General features: G+C 37.3%; 2 protein-coding genes and 1 non-coding gene across 8 annotated transcripts; 2 read left to right on the top strand and 1 right to left on the bottom strand.

The window, feature by feature from the left end:
* Positions 1–16: 16 nt before the first annotated feature.
* LOC116288820 (uncharacterized) lies at positions 17–3,541 on the top strand. Its single transcript, XM_031695663.2, has one exon. It carries the CDS (start codon positions 17–19, stop codon positions 1,652–1,654), a length of 1,638 nt encoding a protein of 545 aa, XP_031551523.2. The 3' UTR covers positions 1,655–3,541.
* LOC116288816 (uncharacterized) lies at positions 3,542–19,594 on the bottom strand. 6 transcript variants are annotated; one of them, XR_004196234.2, is made up of 5 exons: positions 18,815–19,087; positions 6,086–6,365; positions 5,703–5,960; positions 5,074–5,288; positions 3,542–4,107 (listed from the first exon to the last, which is right to left on the bottom strand). XR_004196234.2 is itself a non-coding variant. In XM_031695659.2 (2 exons), exons 1-2 carry the CDS (start codon positions 18,844–18,846, stop codon positions 8,925–8,927), a joined length of 3,576 nt encoding a protein of 1,191 aa, XP_031551519.2. In that variant the 5' UTR covers positions 18,847–19,594; the 3' UTR covers positions 7,444–8,924. The 6 variants fall into 6 exon arrangements, 2 of the variants coding, with proteins under 2 accessions (XP_031551519.2, XP_031551518.2); XR_004196232.2 differs by lacking the exon at positions 18,815–19,087 and adding an exon at positions 6,536–6,677; XR_004196233.2 differs by lacking the exon at positions 18,815–19,087 and adding an exon at positions 6,470–6,663.
* A 1,513-nt stretch (positions 19,595–21,107) lies between these two features.
* LOC116288835 (uncharacterized) lies at positions 21,108–23,605 on the top strand. The gene has a single exon (XR_016120195.1). It is a non-coding gene; the product is annotated as an uncharacterized LOC116288835 (transcript).
* The last annotated feature ends 101 nt before the right edge of the window (positions 23,606–23,706 follow it).

Below are 23,706 nucleotides of genomic sequence, written 5' to 3'. Positions count from 1 at the left end.
CACTTTATAACCGAACATGAACGGTCAAGAAATAGACGAAACCATCTCCGTAGATAACCTTACGTGGAGCTCGGAGGAGTTTACTTTGAGCGACTTCGTCGACAAGTTTCCTTTACCTCAAATCGTTAAAGTACAAGAAGGATATTATGGCCCTGATGAAGACTCTTGCCTCGGAGCTGACCAGATTTTATTCCTCCACGCTGTAAAACACACCGAAAAAGTACAGGCTCGCGATAGAAGGAAGCGATTTCTTCATATTCCATTGAATTGTTCGCAAAAAATCGAGCTGCGGCCGTCGAACTTGAAGGATGTTTACGAAAGCGTAGGAGAAGTAGCCAAAATCATACATAATTTTCCAAAGTTCGTTCGCGTGACACAGGGATTTTATAGCATGGACGGCGATAATGTGTCCATTAATCCAGGTGATAAGCTGAAGTTATTGAGGATAGTCCCGGGGGAGCAGGATGACTACCTAATTGTCGAAAATCAAGACAGAACTGGGTTTCCAATTCGAATTCCTATTAGTGCTCAAGCGGGGTTTCAACCCTTGGTCGATGGTCGGGAGTACTACCTCAAAGAGGCGACGTCTATGACTCCAATTCCATTCTTCTTCCAGTTTATCGACCCTCCCCAACTTAACGCGATAGGAGAACCCTCCGTCTTCAATTCCACTCTGGGAGTTCTAAGAGTCGAGAAAACTTACCAAGATGCGACAGTGATCTGCACAACGAAGGAAGGAACGAATAGAACTGTCGTCAGCTGTCCAAAACAGCTACAAATCACCGTTGCTGCTGCCAGTGGAGCCCTTATCGGGGATTCAAACTATGTGAGGGTTTGTCGCTTTTTCCACGATGGGGTGAGCTTGAAAAGAATCGAAAACATGGAGGCTTACAATGTTTTTGCATCTCGAGATACCATTAGAGAGTACGTTTATGATGTTCCTAAGGTACCACCATCTCCAACCACCCCGGATGAATTTGTCGTACCAGTAGTACCCAAGCAAAGACACAAGGAAAAAGTAAAGCAAATGAACAGCCTTGAGGACGAAGATGCACTTTCTGAAGATTATGACAGTGATGAGTGTCATGATTATACGTACATTGATGACAAGAAAGTTGAAGGATGGGCAAAGGATAGTTTTGATTATAATAGCTTCAAGCGGAGTTTTGATGGGGAAAGTAGGGATGAGTCTACGGATGAGCCATCCGGTCAGAATGCAGTTGCAAGTTATATAGAGATGGATAAAGCTGAAATCAAAAATGGGATACTTTATCTGGAAAATCCCAAGCCTCCACCTGTAGGTCCCAAACCAGTTATTCCTGGAAAAACACAGGGAAAAAGGGAAAGCACAGTGGATACTGAACATACAGCAAGTGCTGCTCCTTCGTCTACAAAAACTGAGAGAGGCCCAAAGACAAACCCCCTAGGCATTCCTATTAACTCAGATGACTTAAACAGTCTGAATATTGATGGGGTGTCCAGATTTCTTGAACAGCACCGGTTGCCAGAGTTTGTTGAAGCTTTCAAGTACAACCAGATAGATGGTGAAATGTTGGTGTCGCTGGATTTGGATATGATGGAAGCTCTTGGGATGAATCCCTTCCAAAGGAAAAAGCTGAAGAAGTTAGTGGATGGATGGAGACCAAGGGATTGAAATAACGAATAGCACAGGAACCCCAAGTTTATGAGAAATGATTTTATGATATTTTCCCTTATTGGAATATGAAGAAATTAACTTGTAGTTCCAAAATGAAAGCAATTCTGTAGGTATTTTTTTATTTTCTTTATAGAATTTATGGTTGAAAACTTTTTTTTTTTGCTGCAACCAGGGGACATATAGTTTTGGATCCAGTTTATTGTGGAAACAGAGGGGAGGAAGGTGCCATTATCCACTTCATTTTCAAGTCTCAGCCTCCCAACTTTAGTTGCATACATAGCAGCATAGTTGAGTGGTCATAGTGTAGGTCATCCGGTGGTGCCAGGTTTGAGTCCCACTGTGGCCATTAGCTGAGACTGTATTTGTCCTGATTTCCGATTAGTTCAGAATCAGTTTCTCGATCATGCTTGTAAATAGCCAACTGGTTTGCCTCCTTGCCAGTTCTTAACACGCTTTATGTTTATCTGATCATTTATTTCAGTTTATTAATTGTAGGAGGGCCATAATGAAAACTACTGGGCTACCAGTAATGTATGTCACCCTCATTAAATAAAGTCAATTTATTTTATTTTATTTTTTTATACATACTAGTCTGATAGAATCTAAGCCCTCACTTTATTCTATGGTCCTTTGGACTAATCTACAATTTTGCGAAATATCTGTAGAAAATTAGGCACCAAACGTCTATCCCCTCCAGGGGAAATGCATAGATGTTAATTTCTTAAAATGTATATTATTGAATTATTTGCACTTCATTTAAAGCTATTACAGCTTGATCTCTGCTGAAGGTGTTCAATACACCATTGTTAATTGAATGCAAGATTTTATATGCATGGTTACTCATAAGTCATGCAAAGAGAAATCAAAATATGAAAACAATTTGAAATATTTGAAAGAAAATTTAAGATGAAAAATAGCTGGATATCAGGAATATTATTTAGAATTAAGAAAATTGTTGAGTTTTGTTTTTTTTAATTTTTTAACATAATGCAAAATAATAATAATCTCAACTGTTGCCAGCAATGTCTTTTTCACAACTACCAGAATGCTTTGTAAAATTTTTCACATGAAAATTTTTAACATCTAATGAGAATAGCAAAACGATTAGTGTAGTAAATGTTAAAGAAGAGTATTCTGGTAGTTTTTATTAATGCAATATAATTCAAATAGTGTGTGTAGCTAAATATATTATATCACAGAACAACTTCAACTTCAATTTTTTTTTGGTGAGGACTCAAACTGTCCTCTTTTTACCTATATGAATTTATCAAAAAATATAGAAAAAGTAAATACTGGGTCGATAATGGAATATCCCATGGTAGAGTGCATAATATATATCATTACAAATTTTTGTAAGAAATTGCACAAATTAGTAAGTTCAGTAGTCTGACGGTAGAACTACAAAACATTGCACTAATTTGTACAATTTTGTAAGTTAACTTTTTTACGGATCAGATACAGTCAATGTCATTAATGTTGTCCACTAAAAAAAGACATTTACACATTTAGACTAAAGAGAGCCTGAACTTTAAATGTAAAATTCAACTTGTGAATCGAAAATCCAGAATGCCCCGACCATTTAGCGAGGATTAAGATGGAGAATTGTACTTCAGCATTTGTTTTATGACAGAACGTTCGAGGAAACGTGATATTTCTTTTAGTCTAAATGTCTAAAAGTGTAAATGTGTAAATGTGTAAATGTCTTTTTTCGGTGGACAACGTTAATGACATTGACTGTATATGGTATGCTCTCTGTCACTCAAAACCATTGTTGTAAAAACTTGTATTATAGAGCTATTTGACAATGGATATTTTGGAAGTTGTCTGACAGTCTATTTTACTGTATTTCATGATGTAAAATTCAAATAAAATGCTTAGCAAATATTGATGCTTCTGGATATTTTTTTATTGAATACACTACTGCTATTACCAGTACAGGCTCTGGAAGTGCCTCTCTTATTCTCTGGGTCTATATGATAAAGGTATTAGGGGCACTGTCATAGACTAGTAATGGAACAAATTTGGGTAGTGGCAATCCTAGTTCAGATGCTGGCCTCTCCTTTGACTGCTATATTCTTGGGGGGCTGCCTTCATGAGCACAGGCAGCCCAAAAAAAAAACACGATGCAAGAATAACAAGCTTGATTACTCTCCAATTTGATTTTATAACAACTTTACCTTTTCACCTAGTTACCCCTGAAGTTTAAAAACACAATTTTTGTTGTAGAAAAATCTACTCTTTTATCAAGTTTAATCCAAGTATGAAATTTTGAAAGTTTAAGATATATTTGACACACATACTCAAAGGTAAAAAGTGAACTTACAAAACAAAATAGTAATAGTAACAAGTAGTTGGTAAATAAAAGTTTTTTTTTAAATTATTAACACAGTGGTTTTTCAAGGTCCTTCTAAACATACAGTTAGAACACAAAGGAAAAAACTTTGTTGCACCTGAAATTAAAAAAAAAAAAAAAAATCCATTAATCTTCTATTAAATAAACCACTTTATCATTGAATTATGCAAAGAACGCGCATGATATGGGAAAAGACCATGCCTGATATCAGACCATATCCTGCTCGTGATTGGGTATGATACAGTTTTGAGGGAGTTTGAGCATTTCTTTGCAGAATTAAATGATAAACAACTTATTAGTAGACTAAGCATCTGATACCGTTGTGCATTTTTACTCGTCACTTGCCTAAAGACTCGCCGAAATACTCTGTGACTTGTAAAAACACATAGCTGTATCAGATGCTTAGCAAACCGATAACCTCTATTTAATACTTAGCAAATTCTCTTTAGGAGTCAACACAATGAGAAAAACCAAAACATCAATTCTATGGAGCCCTGAAGCAACCTCTGAGTTAATCTAAGTCAGATCAAATTGAATTTAGCTTGTTGGACCTTTCGAAGGAGGGAGACTAGAGAGCCAAGATAGAGACCCAACTACAGTTCCTTTACTCACATGTGATAGCAAGTCCAGGAATCAAACCAAAGTCCAGGAATCGAACCCAAGACAACTTAGGTGACTGTCATTGAGGCTTGATTCCCTGCTTACTAAGTTGACACAATGGCTCCATTTAAAGGGGGGGTGTAAGTCCATAATGCGTGGTAGTGCCAATAGACCATTTCACAGATCCCACAGCTCAACCTCAGCCTCGTCAGCGTGTAATATATTCTTTAGAAATTGCCTACAACCTGTGAAATTTTTAAGTGTTTCAATTGTTCTTTGATGTGCAAATTCCTTTCATTACTGCAGACTGTAGTCAAATTCTAAAGAATAATTACATGCTGACGAGGCTGAGGTTGAGTAACAGGATCCGTGAAATGGCCAATTATGTGAATGATCAGTTTTTTTCAATGATACAGTTAATATACATTAAAATGCAAATTATGGTACGTACAGAGGTACTTACATGATTAACTTGATTCAAGTTCAGCTTCAATCTCCTTGGCTACCTTCTCAGCATCGTAATTCTTGTAAAATGCATCATACTTTCTTCTCTTGGGGTCAACATGAATAAACTTCCAGGCAAACCCTGCAACAACCCCCAATACTGATGCAACCATGATGTCTTTCTTCAGGTTACGTGCAACAATGCCACGTAATACTGGTGGAGCCATCTTCTGTCTAAGAAAGTCAAAAAATATCAACAGCAATGCCATAAGCCTTAATCTCCATTTGCTTGTTTGGTGTACAATTCACTGCTAAATGTGACTTATAATATGAAGTATATTCACTATAATAGCATCAACAGTAAAAATACTTCTCAAAAAAACATTCTTTCTAGCTTCTCAAAGGCCTCTAGGAAATATAGCTTAATGTTTTAAGTAGTTTTTAACAAATGATTTCTAACTACGTTTCGAAATATTCTTGGACAAATTTCAAACGTGTATGATAAAAACCCTATTTTTTCAGTCCAAATCAAGCTAAAGAGAGCTATAAACGATACTAAAATGTTCCATACAATCCCTAGTATTGTAAGGATGCTTAAATGAGCTTTAAAATATTATATAACGATAGAAAATAAGCAAAAGAACTCACCTTTTTGAGTTAATTTTTGCACTAAACTCTACAACTTGACCGGCAGTGAGGGATGCTAATGCGCGTGCTCCATTCAACACACCGCTGACCCGAATATTTTAAAAGATTTTTCCCATTTCTTTTCCCGTTTAACCCCAAAAAAGAAATTAAATAAAAAAATAGAAGGTCCAAAAAATTCTTTATTACAATGCTTTAAACAAATAAACACAATTATCCCTCATATTATAATATTTTCGCCTTCCAGTTTAAGAACTTGACCTAAAAAAAAACCAATAGATATAAATTAATTATGTATTTTTTCATACGATTTCCTTTATGCTATAACTCAAATTAATGTCTGCATGGCTAAGCTTTTGTTCTATATTTTAAAGTTGTTTTCGTACCAAGCTTGTAGATCCGCCTTGACCTTAGCTAACGTAGACTATTGATTCACTGCCATCTGTTCCGCCTCCATAAGTTTAGCTTCTTTTTCAGCGTCCAAGCTCTTGTAGTAGTCCTCGTATTTTCTCCTCTTTGGCTCAGCATATAAGTATCTCCAGCTAAATCCTGCTAAAAATGCAACTCCTATAGCTTGTGCGATATCAGTCATCATTCTACGGTGGACAATTCCTCGAAGTTGTGGCGCCATTCCTGGTCCCTCTAGATCTGTGAAGTCTAGTTTATCTAAAGAAAAGTAAAAAATATTATTATTGAAAAAAGACTTTACCACTAAAATTTAAAACTTTAAACTATATTAAAGGTTGTGAACTTATAACGAAGAAAATGACCTCGTGTTTCGAAAATACTGTATCAAACTTGAACATGGAAGTCGGTCGTTCTCACTAAATACTCACACGCCTTCGCTGTCAGCAGAATCGCGAAGGCAGAACAATATAATACAGTTGATGTAGTGACTCCTTCTTTTTACACTTTTCACATTACTTTTGCCTTAGGAATTGATATTTCGTGAACAAATTTGAGTTCTTACCGATTGACAAAGAGAAAATAACTGCTTCAGATGCCTGTTTGACCGTCGTGCATAAATTAAGATTCGAGTCCAGACACTGCTGTGCTATTCACGGTAGCTACAAAACGTCAAGCGATAACCAATGACAGGAAAGAAACTCCGCCTCAAAAAAAACATAGATGAAGGACAAGGATAAGTATCTTGTCATGCTTGAGACATTTGGGGTTTCTTGGCAAAATAAGAATTCTTTGGGGACTCGAAAAATCGCATGGGTCTATTTTTCCAAGAAAATTTGGAATTTACAGTAAATAAATATTTTGATTTTGAGTTCTAATGGTTTCTTGGATAGATAAGAAACGGAAAGAGCAAATAACGAAACTATTGGGTAGGAACTGAGGAATGAAATATTCATGAAGGTGCTCGCAGAAAATCGTGCAAGTTGTCACGCTCTCACTGAATATACTATTTTGTTCAACCATGATGTTTAATAATGACTGAGAAAACAGCTAGTATAGTGACACGAACTTAAACTAGTCTAATAAAGTGTCATATCTATACTGAGAAAATACTTATTGTCAAAATACTCATTTCCTCGTCACCAGGCGAACGCGGCTTTTCATCGTTAATGATTCTTTGAGGATTTGTTTTGAGGTGAATGGAGGAGAGATTAGAAAAGTTATCGAAAGATTGATAAAGGGATTGTTTAAATCCAAGTGGATTGTAGAGTGATTTTTACTTGCCCCATGAAAAAAAAGGCAAGCGCACGTAATGATGGATTAAAATTATCGACTCTCACGTAGTTACATTACTTTATTTACCCTTAGCCTCCTCTCTGAGGACTGGAACCGTACATTGGTACTGAACACAGGGATCCCGCACTCAACTTGAGTGATCAAGCACAAAACAATCCGAGTCGAGGCTCCAGGAAAACAATACCGTAATCGTTATTCTTCTTTTGATTCCCAGAAGCCTCGACTCGGGTTGTTTGGTTCTTGATCACTCAACCAGAATATCGAAAGTTGGCTATTCCACAAAGCCCGAATTTGGATTTCCTGTGTACCTAACTAGCTACTGCCGTTCTACTTTAACCGTGAACACTCGATTTTTTCAACCAATCAGATTACGGAACGAAAATAATAGAATTCGAGATACATGTATTGAAAGTCTATAAAAGCTATTGATGAAAAATGAAATGATGAAATGATGAAAAAGAAAGAAAACGTTTTAAGTATATTTACGCAAATAAAAAATAAAATAAACTCGAGTGTTTATGGTTATTAGAGTAGAACGACAGTGAGAGATAAATACTAATAAAGTCTCTAGGTTATTCTTATCATACATTAACAAATCTTCACAGGGCACATATTGATCTCCCCGAACGAATAGTTTAATTTATTATTCTTCCACACCTTTCCTCCTCTTAATGTATCTAGAATTTATATAATTTCATATCCATGGATAATTAATCATTTCTGGTGCTTCTTGACCACTGCTTGAACGAGCAGGTGCATAGAAGTACTGGGTCTAATACGTCCATTAAAAAAATGGACCTCGCTTTACGTCATTTGAGAATTCTTGCTTGGTTGCCATTGGCAACCAAGCCTATGGCAAATACTTTATAAGGTAACCCTATTGTAAGGGACAGGTTGTTTTTTGGTATATCCTCTGGGAAAGGAATGCCTGCCCACAGCGTTAAGGCCACCTCATATTTATTTGTATAAATAGAGGAGGCCATGGGCCTAGCCAAGGATGCCACGGACCTAGCAAACCAAAATCTTGTTGCCTTACTCAAAAAAATGTTTACACATGAATCTGTGTTATGATAAAAAGCTATTACATAATATCAGCCAGTCTTAAAAAATATACAATAACACAAAACTAAAATATCCTTGAAGTAAATAAGCGACAGCGGGGAATGATGATACACGGGGTTAACTTTGAGGTCAGTCTACAATAATCAGCTGAATATTCGATAAAATAAACTAAAATAGGGGACTTTGCTTTGTTGTACGATGCAGTTTGATTGCGTTAGAGCACGGCTGTGCTTTCTTAAATAATATACCACAATTCGGCCTGCTTTGTTGCATGATAGAGCACGAGTGTGCTTTGCTACACGATACTGAGATATGTCTAGCGTTTGTACATGGTAACTTGACTTCTAAGATGACAGAGCACGGTTGTACTTATTTTACAAGGTAGAACTTGACCGCGCTTTGGAAGGTGATACAGCACAACTGCCGTGCGTATTTTACATGGTAAAGCTTGGCTGTGGCTTGTTACATGATTGAGCATTTCCCCCCTCGTCCACAAGCACATTTGACAGTTTTCTCATCAAGCTCGTCCATGCTCCACGCTCTCATTTCCATTTTCGATCCTTTGTGGGAGCTGAGATCGACATCTTCAAACGCCTCAGCACCTTGTTTCTCTTTTGACTGATTCTTTTTATTACTCCCAACGTCCTTTGCCTTAGTAGCTTTAGCAGCTTTAGAATCGTCAAATGTTTTGTTCTCAATTACGATAACCTCGGCGGGTTTTTCGGCTGTGTCTTCTGCTGTGATACTCTCTTTTGACTGTGACGTTTTTGACTGATAAAAATCAGCACCAAGAGAGGATTCAATTACAAACTTTGGCTTGTCGTGTTTGGACTTGCCTTTGGCTGCTGGTTTATTGGCAGGCTTGACTTGCGAGTCTTTTGTTTCCTCGGCTTCAAAAGGCTGGGTGCCAAACTTGTCTTTATCAATGACTTTCTTGGTATCATCCTCACTAGCTGCTTGCTCGAATGTGGTCTCTGGTTGCTCGCTATCAGGGCTTATTACTTTACGTTGACGGCTTCTTGAGCGCCTTGATTGCTGTTCGTACTGTCCAAGAGTATCAATAGCTGGCTTGTTTTCATCTGTAGGAGACTGCGCTTCAACGACATTTTCATTAGATTCTTGTGTTTTTTCTTCGACAGGTTTCTCTTCCTCAAAAACATCTTTCTTTCCTTCTTCTTTGAAAACATCTTGTTTCGGAGTTTCTTTAGGAACACCCTTCTCGTTTGTTACACCGGAGTCTTCTTTCTTTCCAAACGTTGAAAATAAAACAGCTTCTTTCCTCGCAGCTTCCTTTTTGTTATCCTCACAAACCTCACTCACGCCAGTCACCATCTCTTTAGCCTCCGATCCCTTCTGGAAACTCAGTTTAGCAACTTCAGCTTTAGCTTCAACGTCTTTACGCTTAACAGCTTCTTCTTCGTTTGAAGGAACTTCGACGATAATAGATTCATTTCGTAGCAATTCCTCCATGCGTTTGGCTTCGGAGAAGATGTATTTGTCCATTGAATCCGGATGCGCTTCCTCTTCTTTTTTTATCTCTTCGTTCTTGACGTCTTGCCGAGGAGGTGGCGGTGGAGCAACCTTACCACTTGGAGTAGAAGGCACAGTCGTAGCGGGAACACTTACATCTCCAAGGCCTTCGCTCGGTTTAGCTGAGATTTCCTCCTTGGGAGTTTCCATGCGCGTCTCTGCAGTTTTCTCTGCAGGTATTTCATTGGTTTTCTTGAACTTTTCTTCTGACAGTTTACGCGTGAGGATGCTACCAGGAAGTCCAGGTATTTTACTTTTTGGTACGCTTTCCGTGGGACTGAACTGTGGAATTTTAGATTCCGCGGTAGTGGGACTTGCCTTTCCTTCCGGTTTCGGAATGCCGGAAACTGGTGCACTTGTCTTGTCATCCGGTTTTGGAATTCCGAAAGCTAATTTTTCTGGTTTGGCATGCACTGTAGGTGGTGGTATCCCGCTATGTACACCAGGTTTGGCGTGGACTTTGGGTGCCGGAATGCCGCTATGTGCAGTTTCCGGTTTGGCATGGACCGTAGGTGGCGGAATGCCGCTATGTGCAGTTTCCGGTTTGGCATGCACTGCAGGTGGTTTGATGCCGCTATGTGCAGTTTCTGGTTTGGCATGGACTGCAGGTGGTGGAATGCCGCTATGTGCAGTTTCTGGTTTGGCATGGACTGCAGGTGGTGGAATGCCGCTATGTGTAGTTTCCGGTTTGGCATGCACTGCAGGTGGTTTGATGCCGCTATGTGCAGTTTCTGGTTTGGCGAGGACCGTAGGTGCCGGAATGCCGCTATGCCCGATTTCTGGTTTAGCGTGGACCGTAGGCGATGGGATCCCACTTAGTCCAAATCCAACGTTTTGAGGAATCTTAGACACAGGAGACACTACCTCGGGGGACTTGAGTTTACTTGGGCCATTGGTTTTTGAAAAAGAAGGAATCTTGCTTACCCCAGTTGACGGAATCCTGCTAGCGTGGACTTTCTCAGTAGCATTGCCATTAGAAACAGCCTCGTGTTCATCTGCAAAGACGTTATCAGTGTCATCGTCGGTGCCGGTAGACTTCAGGCTGTCCTGCCGAGGTATTTTTGACACACCTTTCGCAGAAGGTATACGACTAACTTTGATTTCATTCTTAACAGGTTTGATAGCTTCTTCCTCGCTGTCTTTTCGATTTATTCCAGGATCCTTGTTTTCTTTAGCGGAGTCGGGTCTTGGCGGACCGGGAAGTTTACTAGTCGATTTGTCACTTCGTGGTATTCCTGTTGGAATTTGAGATTTTTTCGCCTGTTCTTCCTTTTTGTCCGCCTTTCCGATCGATGGAATTTTACTCTTGGGAGGAATCTTGGACTGTGGAATAGAAGACGTCTTGGTGAAGGAGGGTATCTTTGAAGGAGGGTTCGTCCCTGCTGGAGTAGGAATCTTCGACATGTTTTCTTTGTGATCTAGAACCTTAGTTAAAGCTTCAGAATGACTTTCACAAGAGTTTATTGTATCAGTGCTACTACAAGGAGTAGTATTAGCAGTAGTTTTCTTCTTCAAAGTTATATCACTTTTCTGTCTTTTTCCTATACCAGGTGAGCGCCGAGGACTTACGACGTCACTCTTCTCTCGTCTTAAAGCACTTGGCGAAGCAGAACCCCTTGGTCTGACTAGGTCACTATTTTCTCTCAGCACCCCAAATGGCGGCTTTTGCGCGCGCCTAGGAGTAATATCACTTTTTTCCCGCTTTAGGGCCGAAGGTGAATGAGAACCTTTGGAGTTCGAAAAGAAAGTATTTTCTTTACGGTTTGTTGACGGTGAACAGGAGGTTCTAGGGCGTACAATTATATCGCTCTTTTCGCGCCTAAAACTATCAATAGGAGATCTCCCTTTGGTTGGGATCTCTGTGTTCTGATTACTCGCACCACGTGGTTTCACAGGCGATTTGTACTGAGCACTCGAGGATGACACAGACTCGATTGTTTTCCGAGGCGAAGAAAAACTAGAACTTCGCTTGACTTTTTTTTGTTCTTTCTGGATTTGCCCGTTAAGAGATTGCTCTTGCTGTTTGTCTTCGTTTAGTCCATTAATCGCTTTCCGCGGTTTTACCTCTGCTGCATCCGCGGCCGAACCCTTTTTCACAGAGATAAAAAGCGGATAACGATCACCGTTTGAGCTTCCAGAATCTTGTGAGTCTGTTAAGTTGTCTTCTTCTGTTCCCTCTACAGACTCCTTTGCGTTCGAACGAGGTGAAACAGGCCGATTTTTATTCGCTGTGTTCTGAGCACTGTTACTTTTTAAGCGAGACTCAGAGAGCTTCCTTTTTGAACTTGAATCCTTCGATTTTTGCTTTTCGGTTTTTGTTAATCCTGCATCACTGTTACTTCTTGCAGATTTACGAGTTGAGCTGGGTTTTTCCTTGCTTCGGAATATGCTAGGCTCTGTTGCTCTTAATCCGTAAGGGCTGTGACCTCCAAAGATAGCCGACGCGTTGTTGGGTTTGGCAGGTACGTTTGGGAGACTAGAAACAAAGCAAAATAACCAATTAGCATGAATCTGGTCAATTTTATTGATTTACTAGTGGGTACTGGAAACTCCCTCTCCCCGAAAAGCGATCAATATTGGACGTCTTTCTCTATCAAGATACAAGGGGAAAAGTGCGGGATCATGCATTCAAATGGCTTCCACTCTGACCAATCAGAAAAGAGATCTTAATTGTCGACCAATCACGAGGCTTGCAGAGAAAGCCATTTAACGATAACGGTATGCACGATTACACTAAATGTACCGGAATTTCCAAACGAGGTTTCTGTATTCTATCAACCACTTCCGCCTGTCTATATCGATAACACATTAGGCAAAAAAAGACACTCGATATCATGGTAGACCTTACGTAACACAAAAGGACTGCATTTCAAAAATGGAAACAGAGCCGAAAGTTGAGGGAATATCCCGTATTGGATTTAATTTCAGACTTCCCGTTCAAAGAGCATTTCCCTTGTCAAATGACATTATCCTTGACATAAAAAATCACATGATTTTTTAACGATATTCATTTCTGGTAAGTCAGATGGCATAGTTTACCTTTACAATAAGATAAACCTAAAATAATATAATTTTCTAAATCTAGGCAAGGTAAATACAATATTTGCAATCCTGGGGGCAAAACTGAACGCTTACTTTGATATCTTTTTTTTAAATTTCGAATTTCGACAAATCTTGACTTTCAGTGCTGAATTGCCTTATCAATTAAATCTCCGAATAAAATCATTATCCCGAAGTGAAATTACTCATTAAATATTAAATGTAAAACAACTTATAGGTAATAAAAATAAAAATAAGGAAGATAAAGCTAAAACTAAATAAAAAGTCTTTTAATTTAGATGACAATGATACTAGAATACTTGGCGTGAGGTTAGAAACTTTAATTTGATTTTGAAACATTAGAATTGGATCTGTTTACAGTATTCAAAAGCTTCCCGTAAGGCAAACAATAAGATAAGAATTCAATAAGTATATTATTGATTGTATTCTGTTTGTAAAATCAATAATTTGAGAATATATGGAAGGAATTAGTTACGTCTGTAAACTATACAACATTGATAAATTGGCTCGATATTTTATGCATACTCAAAAGATATTTTAAGACAAAAGCTTGAGCCTTTTTTAATCAAAACACAAAGACTATTCAAAAATGTCTTTTAGAAATAAGAATCAAAATAAGGTGGGCAGACGACAAAAGCCTTTCAAAATTGTACTATCTGCATCGCGCTTTGTCTAAACATCAAAGCATACCATGAGAGTGAGTCAATATATTTAACTTTTTTTTTTTGAGACTACCTTTTGTGACCTAAATTGCTGGAAATTTAGGAATAATACAAAAAGCTTTAGGTAAAATGTAACACTCTGGCTCGTTTAAATAATTTGTGTTGCAATGACAGAAAGAAAGGAATGCTTAAAACACAGAACCTTATACTATAACTAAACCATACGGGTTGTGTGGTCACGTTTAATTTATTAGGGGGGAAATAATGACGAGTAAAGAAATTCGACAAGTGACAGTAAATAATTTTTCCAAAGGAAACAAAACGCTACACAAAATGCTTCCGATTTTAGTGTATGATTTAGGGCCATAGGATCCGTATTTTTCGGTCAAATTTATCAGAAAATTTACGTTTTTTAATCGAAAAGCTCGAATATTTATAAACAACTTGAATTTATTATGCCACAAGCGACAGCTACAAGTAAAGATGCTTTAGAGAAGAACTGAGCTATTTTAAATGTAGATGTCAGATTACTATCAAAAATCATGTGGTCTATATGACGAACGATTTCCAAATGCCAGCCATCGCCTACTTTTATACATTAAAAGCACAGTGTCAAAGGCATTATTTTGTATTATATATCATTATATTTATATTCCAAAGTATAAAGCATCGTAACACTTACGGTTCGGTAAATTTAGCCCAAAAGCTCGACATTACTTCCAAGCGATTTGAAAACTGAGATCCAACACGAGACAAGACACATTTGCTAGAGAAGCGGTTTCAAATGAATGATTCCTTAGTCATTTGAAGGCCGAGTCCAACGTCTCTTAGCTTTGTTTTATGGGCGACAAGAAATCTATTGGATTTCCCATGGTTTTCGTGCCAACTTAAACCACCGACCGATCGAATCCCAATAGCGAAAAATCATATATAATACTCCATTGATCACATATTAGGGCAGTAAGTACTCGAAATATTAAAAAAATCGATTTGAACCACGCCGTATTCCAATATTGTTTTGATTTGAGGAACGTTCGCTTGACTGCCTCGAATATTCTTCGACGAATCCAGACTTATTTACATAAATACACCAACGATATGCGACGGAAGGGCGAACGCCTGGCAACCGAGTCCAAATGGCTTAAAATAGGTTCATACAAACTGTATAGTTGACACACCTGGCTGTTAAATTATTAATCAGATAAAAACCTCCCTGCACTAGTGGGACAAACCAATCTTGAGCTTGCTAAATTATTGCTCAAATACAAGATTATTTTAAAATTATACGGGTGAACTTCGGTGCTATTTAAAAATGCGTTTGAAGTTTGCTCACTCTCTGTTTGTTGATAATATTATTGAAGCGATTGACAACTCCACAATACATGTCTCTACAAAGCTGTAAGCTCAATGGAGAACATGGCATTGTTTGCGGTCGGATGAAACTCACCATTGAATATTTTCTCAATATTATCGACAAGAATTGATTCAAACAAGCTCGATAGTCGTGGAAAATGATGAATGGAAAAGCCAGAGACGAACAAATTCGCTCAGTCGCGCTCAGTCTTGGAAAACATTATTAGGCTGTTGGTTTTAATATATGCAGTCTGCCTTGAATGAGAAAAGTTTAGTTGCATGGTAAAGTGATTGTGACTAATGCTGGGTCACATGTATGATTAACGAGTACAGAATGACTGAAAGCATTGATAAATTACGGTAACTGTGTATGGCTTGGCTGGTTCCTTCGCCAGTCGTCTTGTTGTTTGTTTAAAAGCTATGGACAACGAATGTGTGACATTTTTTCAGTTATCGAAAGTCGAAGGAAGCGCAAGTAATAAATTCTAGCTTGGTTTTCGACCGAAAGAGATGTACTTTTTCCATGAGAAAGCCTTGTTGTTTCGATCTATTGTTATGTATAGAGCCTATTCAACGCACAATTGAGGACAGACGATACTAAAACAAGTTCAATATTTCGACTACAAAAAAATACTCAAATAACTCTAAATCCCTGTTCTGTTAGCTTTACATTAACTAATCGTCAGAGTATGACTAGTCTTATTTTTTAACTTTCGGGTAGAGCAGAATAACCGCAAACAGTCGCTCAAAAAGCTCCCAATCTTCGATCAAGCTGTATTGAATTGAGCCTGCTTTCACCGCACAACGAAAAACACTGTAAACAACAATGACGATCATATAGAGAGACTTACCTGTTAACGTCCTAAAATTCACTACCAAGCCAACAGATAATACGAGCAATGTAAATACAGCCACAGGTATATCTCCTTAACGATTACAACGCCATTATAAGCTCTGATTTTATACGAAGCGAACTCCAGTCTGATCGAAAATGTCCTCCATTCAAACAAATATTAAAGAGGACCGCTGGCTTTTCGCATTGTGATGAACAGTCCATGGCGTCATTCAGCTGAAGAAACAGGGTTTGTCGGCCAATCACGATAGAGATTTCTTATAGAAGTAAACATTGTTTGATAAAAATCTCTTAAAGTTTATATTTTTGTGTGAATAAGTTTGAGGTACTTTAAATCTATCTTTATTACTGAAGGCAACCCTTTTAAAAATCATCAACAAATTAAGAAGAAGAAAAAATTAAAAACCGTACGTCTCCCATTTTATTTCATTTTACACTCATTCTTTCATGTATTTATCTTACTAGAAATTCTTTCTAAATTTTATGCCTCAGAATCTCGTTCATAATCGCCTCCTTTAGTGATACTAAAAAACATTATTTTCTGGCCTAACGAAAATTACAAAAAAAGGTGAAAAATATATGCGCGATTTGCTTCTCGTGAGTACAGTCACACGGAGGGGAAACCGCAAAATGCGGGGTGTCAATGATTCCCTGTGTGAAAGTCCTGTTCGATCTTTTGACGTTAAAAATTACTCAAAAACTAAAGCAGAATCAAGTTTTTTTTTAATTATCTCAAAGAATATAAACTATTGTCCCACCCATTTCCGCCCACTAGACTTTTTTACTCAGTTTTTTTCGTGTGAAAAATCTATTAGTTTTTTTAATGAGGATTTTTTTTCAAGTGATGGCGCGATAGACACAGCTTTATGGAATAAATGGCGAATCAATCAATATGCTAGGTTACACTTCTCAGTTGAGTACTGTGTTTGTGTTGTCATCAAATACGTACTCCAATAGGCGTCAATAGCGCATGCCTCGCCTTTCCGTATAAAGATGAATACCCTATTATAGTATTTTCATATATGTACCCAGGAAAAAATTTTTACTTTTGCATAAGATTCTATTCATTTCATCTCCTTTTCTGTATTTTTTCTTTCAGTCTATTCGCTGACATTTCTCTAACACGTTTTCTGATTCTCTTCGCTTTCTTTTCAGCGTTTCATTGTCCTTTCCTTTCTCAAGTTTTCTTCTTTCTTTTCTATCTTTTTTCTTTTCTTCTTCTTTTCTTCTTTCCCTTTCACTTCATCCTTCTCTTTTCTTTCCCATTTCTTCGAATGTTTTCTCTCCATTAAATATTCTAATCACTCTACTTTTATCCCGAAAATGCCAAAAAATTACAGCAAGTTATCGACGTACATTTTAAAAGGGCGATAAGTGACTAGAGTGAACTCCACAGAGACTTCCCTTCTACCCCACTCACCCCATACCCCCCCCCCCCCCCCCCCCCCCGCTCTCCCTCCCAATCACTGAAGAACTTACGTGTTGTATGCATGTGACATATATCGATGACATAATTTTATTTACTAGTGACAGTGGCCAAAGTTGCCAAGCAACAAGCTGAGATGATTATGAAGCGTTTTAGTGATATTACTTCCCGTTTCATTGATAACCCTTAAAAATGAAGTACAATGAAATTTTTTTTCGCATGAATTCCGAATCGAAAAATCTGAGTTTTTTTCGTTTAAGTTAAAACGATCAAAATCATCCTTTTTCTGGAACGAAATTCTACAGACGTATATGATTTACATAATGTCATTTTGTGAAGATCAAAGGTGTAGGCCACAAAATGCAAATCTTTGGATTTATGGGTTTGTCATCTGTTTAATAACCTGTGTAACAAATGGCAGACTCAGTGTAGATCGAAACAAAGAGACGAAACAGAAAATATTCCCTTTGAGCAACTAATATCGTTCCAAACAAGGCATTAATCATAAGAATACCTCAAGAATAAAATAGTAATAATAATTAAAATAGTAATGAGCCTTTTTTGAATGAAACTTTATCTGTCAACTATGATGTAAACATCGGCTAGGCTTTCAAGCTTGGGTAAATTAATGTATTTGAAAAAAGCTAACCCCAGTGAATAAGAGTCACTTTTTCTTATTTCCAGGCTTCACTCAACTTTCTTTTATTCTTTTTTCATTTCTTCGACTTTAGTAACATTTCTATGACATCAATGTCCATAGAGCGAGAGCCGGCAATTCTAAATCGTCAAACGATGCTCGCTCACTAAGTTCCGTGATCTTATTCATCTCAGTGGGATATTTTAGCTGCATGTTTGTCATCGAAAAACAGTTCTTCAATCATCATAAAACTGTTGTTAAATTTCATGTTGTTTTTTCAACAATTTCAACCATTTTATCAAATATTCTGCAGTAAAAGAAGTTGAATTTTCATCATTCCTATCAAGCGAAGATGACTTCTTGTGTATAAATTCAGTCGCTTTTTTGTCAGGTTATGAAACATTTTACGACAGAATAACCACAAATTTTAATTATTCCTACATATACCCAGCAAGTTTGATATATATTGAATTCAAAACTTGTTTACTGTAGTATTTTTAGTTTTCTTCGGGTTCAATGCCTAGCTTCAATAATCCTAGTAGATATTTTGTGCTCAAGACCGCCTTCTAAGAAGGCTCATTTCGTACATGATGTCAAATATGAATTACAATAAAACTATTTGACAAGAAAAAAGGGTTTTCGCGACGTCGGTTGTTATTTTAGTAATTATTGCAGTTCAAAAAGTATTAAATATATAATTCAAGCCAACGAAGAAACCAAGACATTTTTTATCTGAATAAAATGATTATATAGTTTTATCTAAGTTACCAACGAAGGAGCAGAATACCGAAAATAACATGATCATGCTATACACATCGAATTGTCATTTACCTTCTACAGTCCTCAAACCATAGACTGGCCATAGCCTAAGTCGCCATTACACGCTAGATTTTCAGCGCTTACACCTCTCTCCTCCCTCAAAGATTCAAGAAATCCAGTTCTTCAAAAACAGCTCGTTTTGGAGCGTTTGTTTTCAAGTATTCTTCGGGAGTGAGGATCGCCAACGCTCAGGTTTCAGAAGGAGAACAGGTGTCGTGACGACATAGATCTTAAAATATGCTAAACCCGTAGAAAAACTAACTACGGCTGGCGTCTCCAGATAGATTAACAATATATTCTATCTTCTTTGTGATTGGATGTCGGTATATACAATTAATAAAAACCCTTTATTAAGACAGTATAAAATCAACTAAGTTACTTTTAGCCTAACATAATCAGCGCACGGCACGGCGTACAAAAAATTAGCGAGTTACATTTGATTTAAAGTTACGGACATTCCATCCAACTTGATCTACATTTCAAGGGCTATAATTTCAAAAGCAACATATTGTGTCGTCTTAGTTACATATAATGATTATCAGATTTTAATTCCGTGCCGTGTCCTCTGATCTTAAAAAACAAATTTCCTTTGTATTTACAGTATTTACAGCCAATTTTCCAAAGTCTGACAAGACTAGGGTACTAAATGTGGGAAAGGCATGTCCTAATTTTCGCCATATTGTTGTTATGTGCGGCTGTTTTTACCTTTCTTTTACTTGTTATCGTTTTACCATGGTAAGCATACTCATTGCTATAGCAGTAACAAATTTATTCTAAGAGAACTTTTAGACTAGTCGTTGCATAATGATATTGCAAGTAAAGTGCTGGGAGTACGTATATGTGATTAAGATGAGTATTTAATGTACTAATTAATTGACGAAAGTGTTAAATTTAGCACATTTCCCGTTGGGGGGGGGGGGGGGGGATTTTGTACTTCAAACCCCGGCTACCACGACCCCAGTATTCTAATTACCATACATCAAGAGTCCCGCGCTACTGCTCTAAGCGCATGCGATCAAGGGGTCAAAAAGTGGGATTGTGAATTGTACAAACTGCTATATTTTGATACGTTTGATTTGGAATTAGCTTAGAGCTATTTGCTCTTGAATATTTAATGAAAAGTTTGCTTGATGATGTAGACTGACTTGATCAATACACCCAAACATCCACTCAAGGACCTTTTACCTCCAAAGAAAACACGCAGTCTCAGAAAGAGAAATCATGAATTTGTACTACCTAAAGTTAAAACCGTAAGGTTTAAGAATAGTTTCGTAAATAGGTGTCTTTTCAAATAGGTGCATTCAAATATTCTTTTAGATTATAGTTTTATTGATATTATCATTTATTATTTTATTATATAGATAGGTTTTTCTCTAATTATTTATATATTCTTATATGTATAATGTAACCTAGGACGTATGTTTTTTAGGATGAAATAAAGACTATTATTATTATTTATTATTATTATTATTATTATATTATTATTATATTATTATTATTATTATTTATTATTATTATTATTATTATTATTATTATTATTATTATTATTGAAAAGAAAAATGCAGTTAACATGGCCCACTTTGACCCCTTGAGCATGCGCTTAAAGCAGTAGCGCGGAACTCTTAATGCGTGTATTCAATGTGCCAATGTGCCAATGTGCACGAATCTCTAGCACAAAGCATGATGGGAAACCTTGCATCATCGAATCCTTGGATCCTTGTATCATATTCCAGCAATGGCCTCTTGGGTAATGCCGCGAAGGTTCCTGGGTACTATTGCGCAATATATCCACGTTGTCGATTTTGTCGCATTTTAGACTGGTTTGCCACAGTCAACCAAGTAATAAGAAAATGCGACCCCAAGATCAGTGTTTGTAAGATGTTAGTAGAATATTGGTGTTATAATCGGTCGTCCGCATTCCGCAAATATTTTCATCGCTTCTGGAATAGAATATGACACAGGAAAACTTACACTCTTTTGCTTTCGTAATCGCCCTTGACAACTATTGTTCGATAAATTTTGAAGAAAATGAAAAAAACTTGAAGGAATAAATATATAAATTCATAAATGGTGGTCGTAAAGATGACCAGCAGTATCAGTTATACATTTTCGGTTACACGACTCATAATCTATGTTGAGTCGTTTGCCTAGAGCGGAAGAACGGTTCGAGCGGGTAATTTTATCGCTAAAAAAATTATTGACGCACGACTTCTTGGAAATTCGAGCACAACAGACAGTTGCTATGTTCAGTTGACCAATGATCACGTTCCTAGCCGTCACGTGATTGAGCAAGAAATGTTTGCGACATTGCACTCTTATACTAGGGCAACGCCACGTACCAGTACGGAGCATTTTGTGATTGCTTCTCAATTTTTGTATTAAAAAGAAAAAAAGTTTTCTTTTTAATACAAAAAATGATATGGCTGTTTCAAAGAAAAGAATTTCTTCAATTTCTGAGCTTCAACTGCCCCTTGTTTTCTCGAAGGAGCGACCATTTGAATTTAAAACGAAACAGGCGCGCACACGACAAGAAGCTGATGACTCAGACAAATGTCGATCGTTAAAGCACAAATTTTCCAAAATTACCATTGAGAAGGATCCTAGTAAAAACCAAGAAAAAGAAGAAAATCAGGAAGTTTTTTGGTCCCAAGAAGAAGAATTAGGTCATCTCGCTGAGAAATTTGCTCCACACCAAATGGCTCTCGAGCGATTTCAAGAGGAGGCGCGCACCGCGCTCGACCAAGAGTCAGAAGAAGAAGAGACATCCGAGGAAGAACGGATAAAAAATCTCCACACGTTAACTCCTTCCGACATGAAGTTACTTGAAATGAAAAAGCTATTTCGTTTCTCGTCCTGTTATGAAGTTTGCCTCGAAAGGATTCGATATGTTGCCAGCGAAGAGCTCGAACCACTACGAGAAGCTATTCTCGAGACGGAAAAAATCATCCAAACCGTCCTACAAATGTTACTCAGTGATCGTGAATGGCCTTTAGAAAACACCCAATTCAATCATGACCATCTTGAAAATTCTCTGATTGAGAGCAAACTGAAGGTGGAAAAACTCTCTGAAGAATCAGTGTTTTTTCAAGGTAAACTCCGAATGGAAGATAATATGATTCGGTACACATCGACTGAAAGTATAATCTCTTTCGCGCTTGGATTGAAGATCGACTTCTTAGATAAATTGAAATCCTTCGATAATGAACTAGCTTCCCACTGGAATCTAGAGGAATGGATTTTGAATTTTCTAAGCAATAACTACGAAGATATCGATGATGAAGACCGTAAGGAAGATCTAAGTAAAGACCTTTTAATAAAACTCGGTTTTAGGGACAACAGTGAAGCAATAAAAACGATTCTGACCCGCTCTGCTTTGTTGTTTGGTCATGTTGAACCTATTGAGCTAGTGAAGCGCTTCGTAAAAGACGAACTTAAATACCATCCTGTTTTTGCCCAGGAACTTTATCTATTCCCATACACAGAACAAGCATGTACATGTTGTGTAATAAAGGTTTTGGACGGCAAAAATATTAATGTAATGCATATGAATGTTGCTAGAGTTGAAGATTCTGAGGAACTTTATGAACAATACATCTCTAAACACATTGATGAGGTCAGGGATGTAGACTCTGTAATTTTGTTTCATGGTACAGATTATTGCAGTGCAATGGATATCTTGAATCAAGGAATTGATATCAATCGCGGCATGTTTAAGCATGACTTTAGCGATGGACTTGGCTTTTACCTGAACAACGATTACAAACATTCAGAGACTTGGTCCTTCAGCCAAACAAGGAAACCTGCCGTTCTGGTTTTCAAAGTCCCCAAAACCTTTCTCGGAAAATTCAAGCAGTTTAGATTTATCCGAAGAGGACAAAAGGGACGATTGGCTGCAAATTGTTACCGAGTGTCGATCAGGAAGACCAAGCAGAAAACTGCGAAAGAAACTAAAAACCTACGACATGATCACAGGACCGATATCGAAGGCATCTGATGATGCAAACGCGCGTTTCGAACCAAGGGAAAACTCACACCAAGTTTGCATCATAAACGAAGATTGTGCAGACGAAATTCAAGAATTCCTTAATACAATTATCTTCTATGAATAAGTTTTAAGGTATCTTTTCGAAGCTGCCGCTCAACTCACTTGGCAGAAGAAGAAAAAGAACAAGACTATTTCGTATTAGAAACTTGAATAAAGAAAACAGAGGCAATTTGAACGCTCGATTTCTACCATTAACATTGAACAGAATGACAAAAGTCATCAACTACCACTAAAGACAGAAAGAACGATACTATTCCATCTCCTATCAGGAAGGAGAAAAAAAAAATTAAACGCTATTGAAAGCAGAATTACACATACACTAATGTAGAGAAAGAAGTTATTTTTGAATAGTTCCAAGAATGTAGATAGATTTTAACATGAACACTGACAATCATGTGTCATTAACATGCATTGAGATAACATGGTTAGGGTTAGTCTTAATTCAGTCAAAATGAAAGCCATATTGCTTTTTAACCTTTCTTATAGATATGGTTTAGGTGGCTGGCTTAGCTTTAGAGTTTGTAAAAGTGTCTATCATTAAAAAATGCTGTTTTCCGCTTTAATAGCTACTGTCTGCAATATTGCAACTGCTCCTCTGTAAAGGATGTACGCCAAGACAGAATAAAAATAGGACATGCGCAATGTAAAGAAAATAAATAAATAGATAGATAAGTAATAGATAAATATACACCACAAGTGCCAGTTGGCAAGTTTTCAAGAATTGAATACATTAAAATCCGAACAATGTTTCCAAGAAATCTTGCTATTCTTGTTCATTCATGGGTCACAAGACTTACGTCTGAGGGCAGCTATCCCAACCTATCATAATCTAGGAACTGGAATGTTTTGACAGGGAAGT

The sequence above is a fragment of the Actinia tenebrosa genome, unplaced genomic scaffold (genome assembly GCF_029948245.1).
Source record: "Actinia tenebrosa isolate PJP-AT-01 unplaced genomic scaffold, QUT_ActTen_1.0 PGA_scaffold1__47_contigs__length_23844297, whole genome shotgun sequence".
NCBI classification, from domain to species: domain Eukaryota; kingdom Metazoa; phylum Cnidaria; class Anthozoa; order Actiniaria; family Actiniidae; genus Actinia; species Actinia tenebrosa.
This window is presented reverse-complemented; position numbering and strand designations above follow the sequence as displayed.

Bases quoted from the DNA above. Each gene is read 5' to 3' on its own strand.
- LOC116288820 (XM_031695663.2), top strand. From the start codon at position 17: ATGAACGGTCAAGAAATAGACGAAACCATCTCCGTAGATAACCTTACG.
- LOC116288816 (XM_031695659.2), bottom strand. From the start codon at position 18,846: ATGGCCAGTCTATGGTTTGAGGACTGTAGAAG. The intron at 12,469-18,814 runs GTAAATGACAAT...CTTTGTTTCTAG, and splicing joins TGGTTTGAGGACTGTAGAAG to TCTCCCAAACGTACCTGCCA.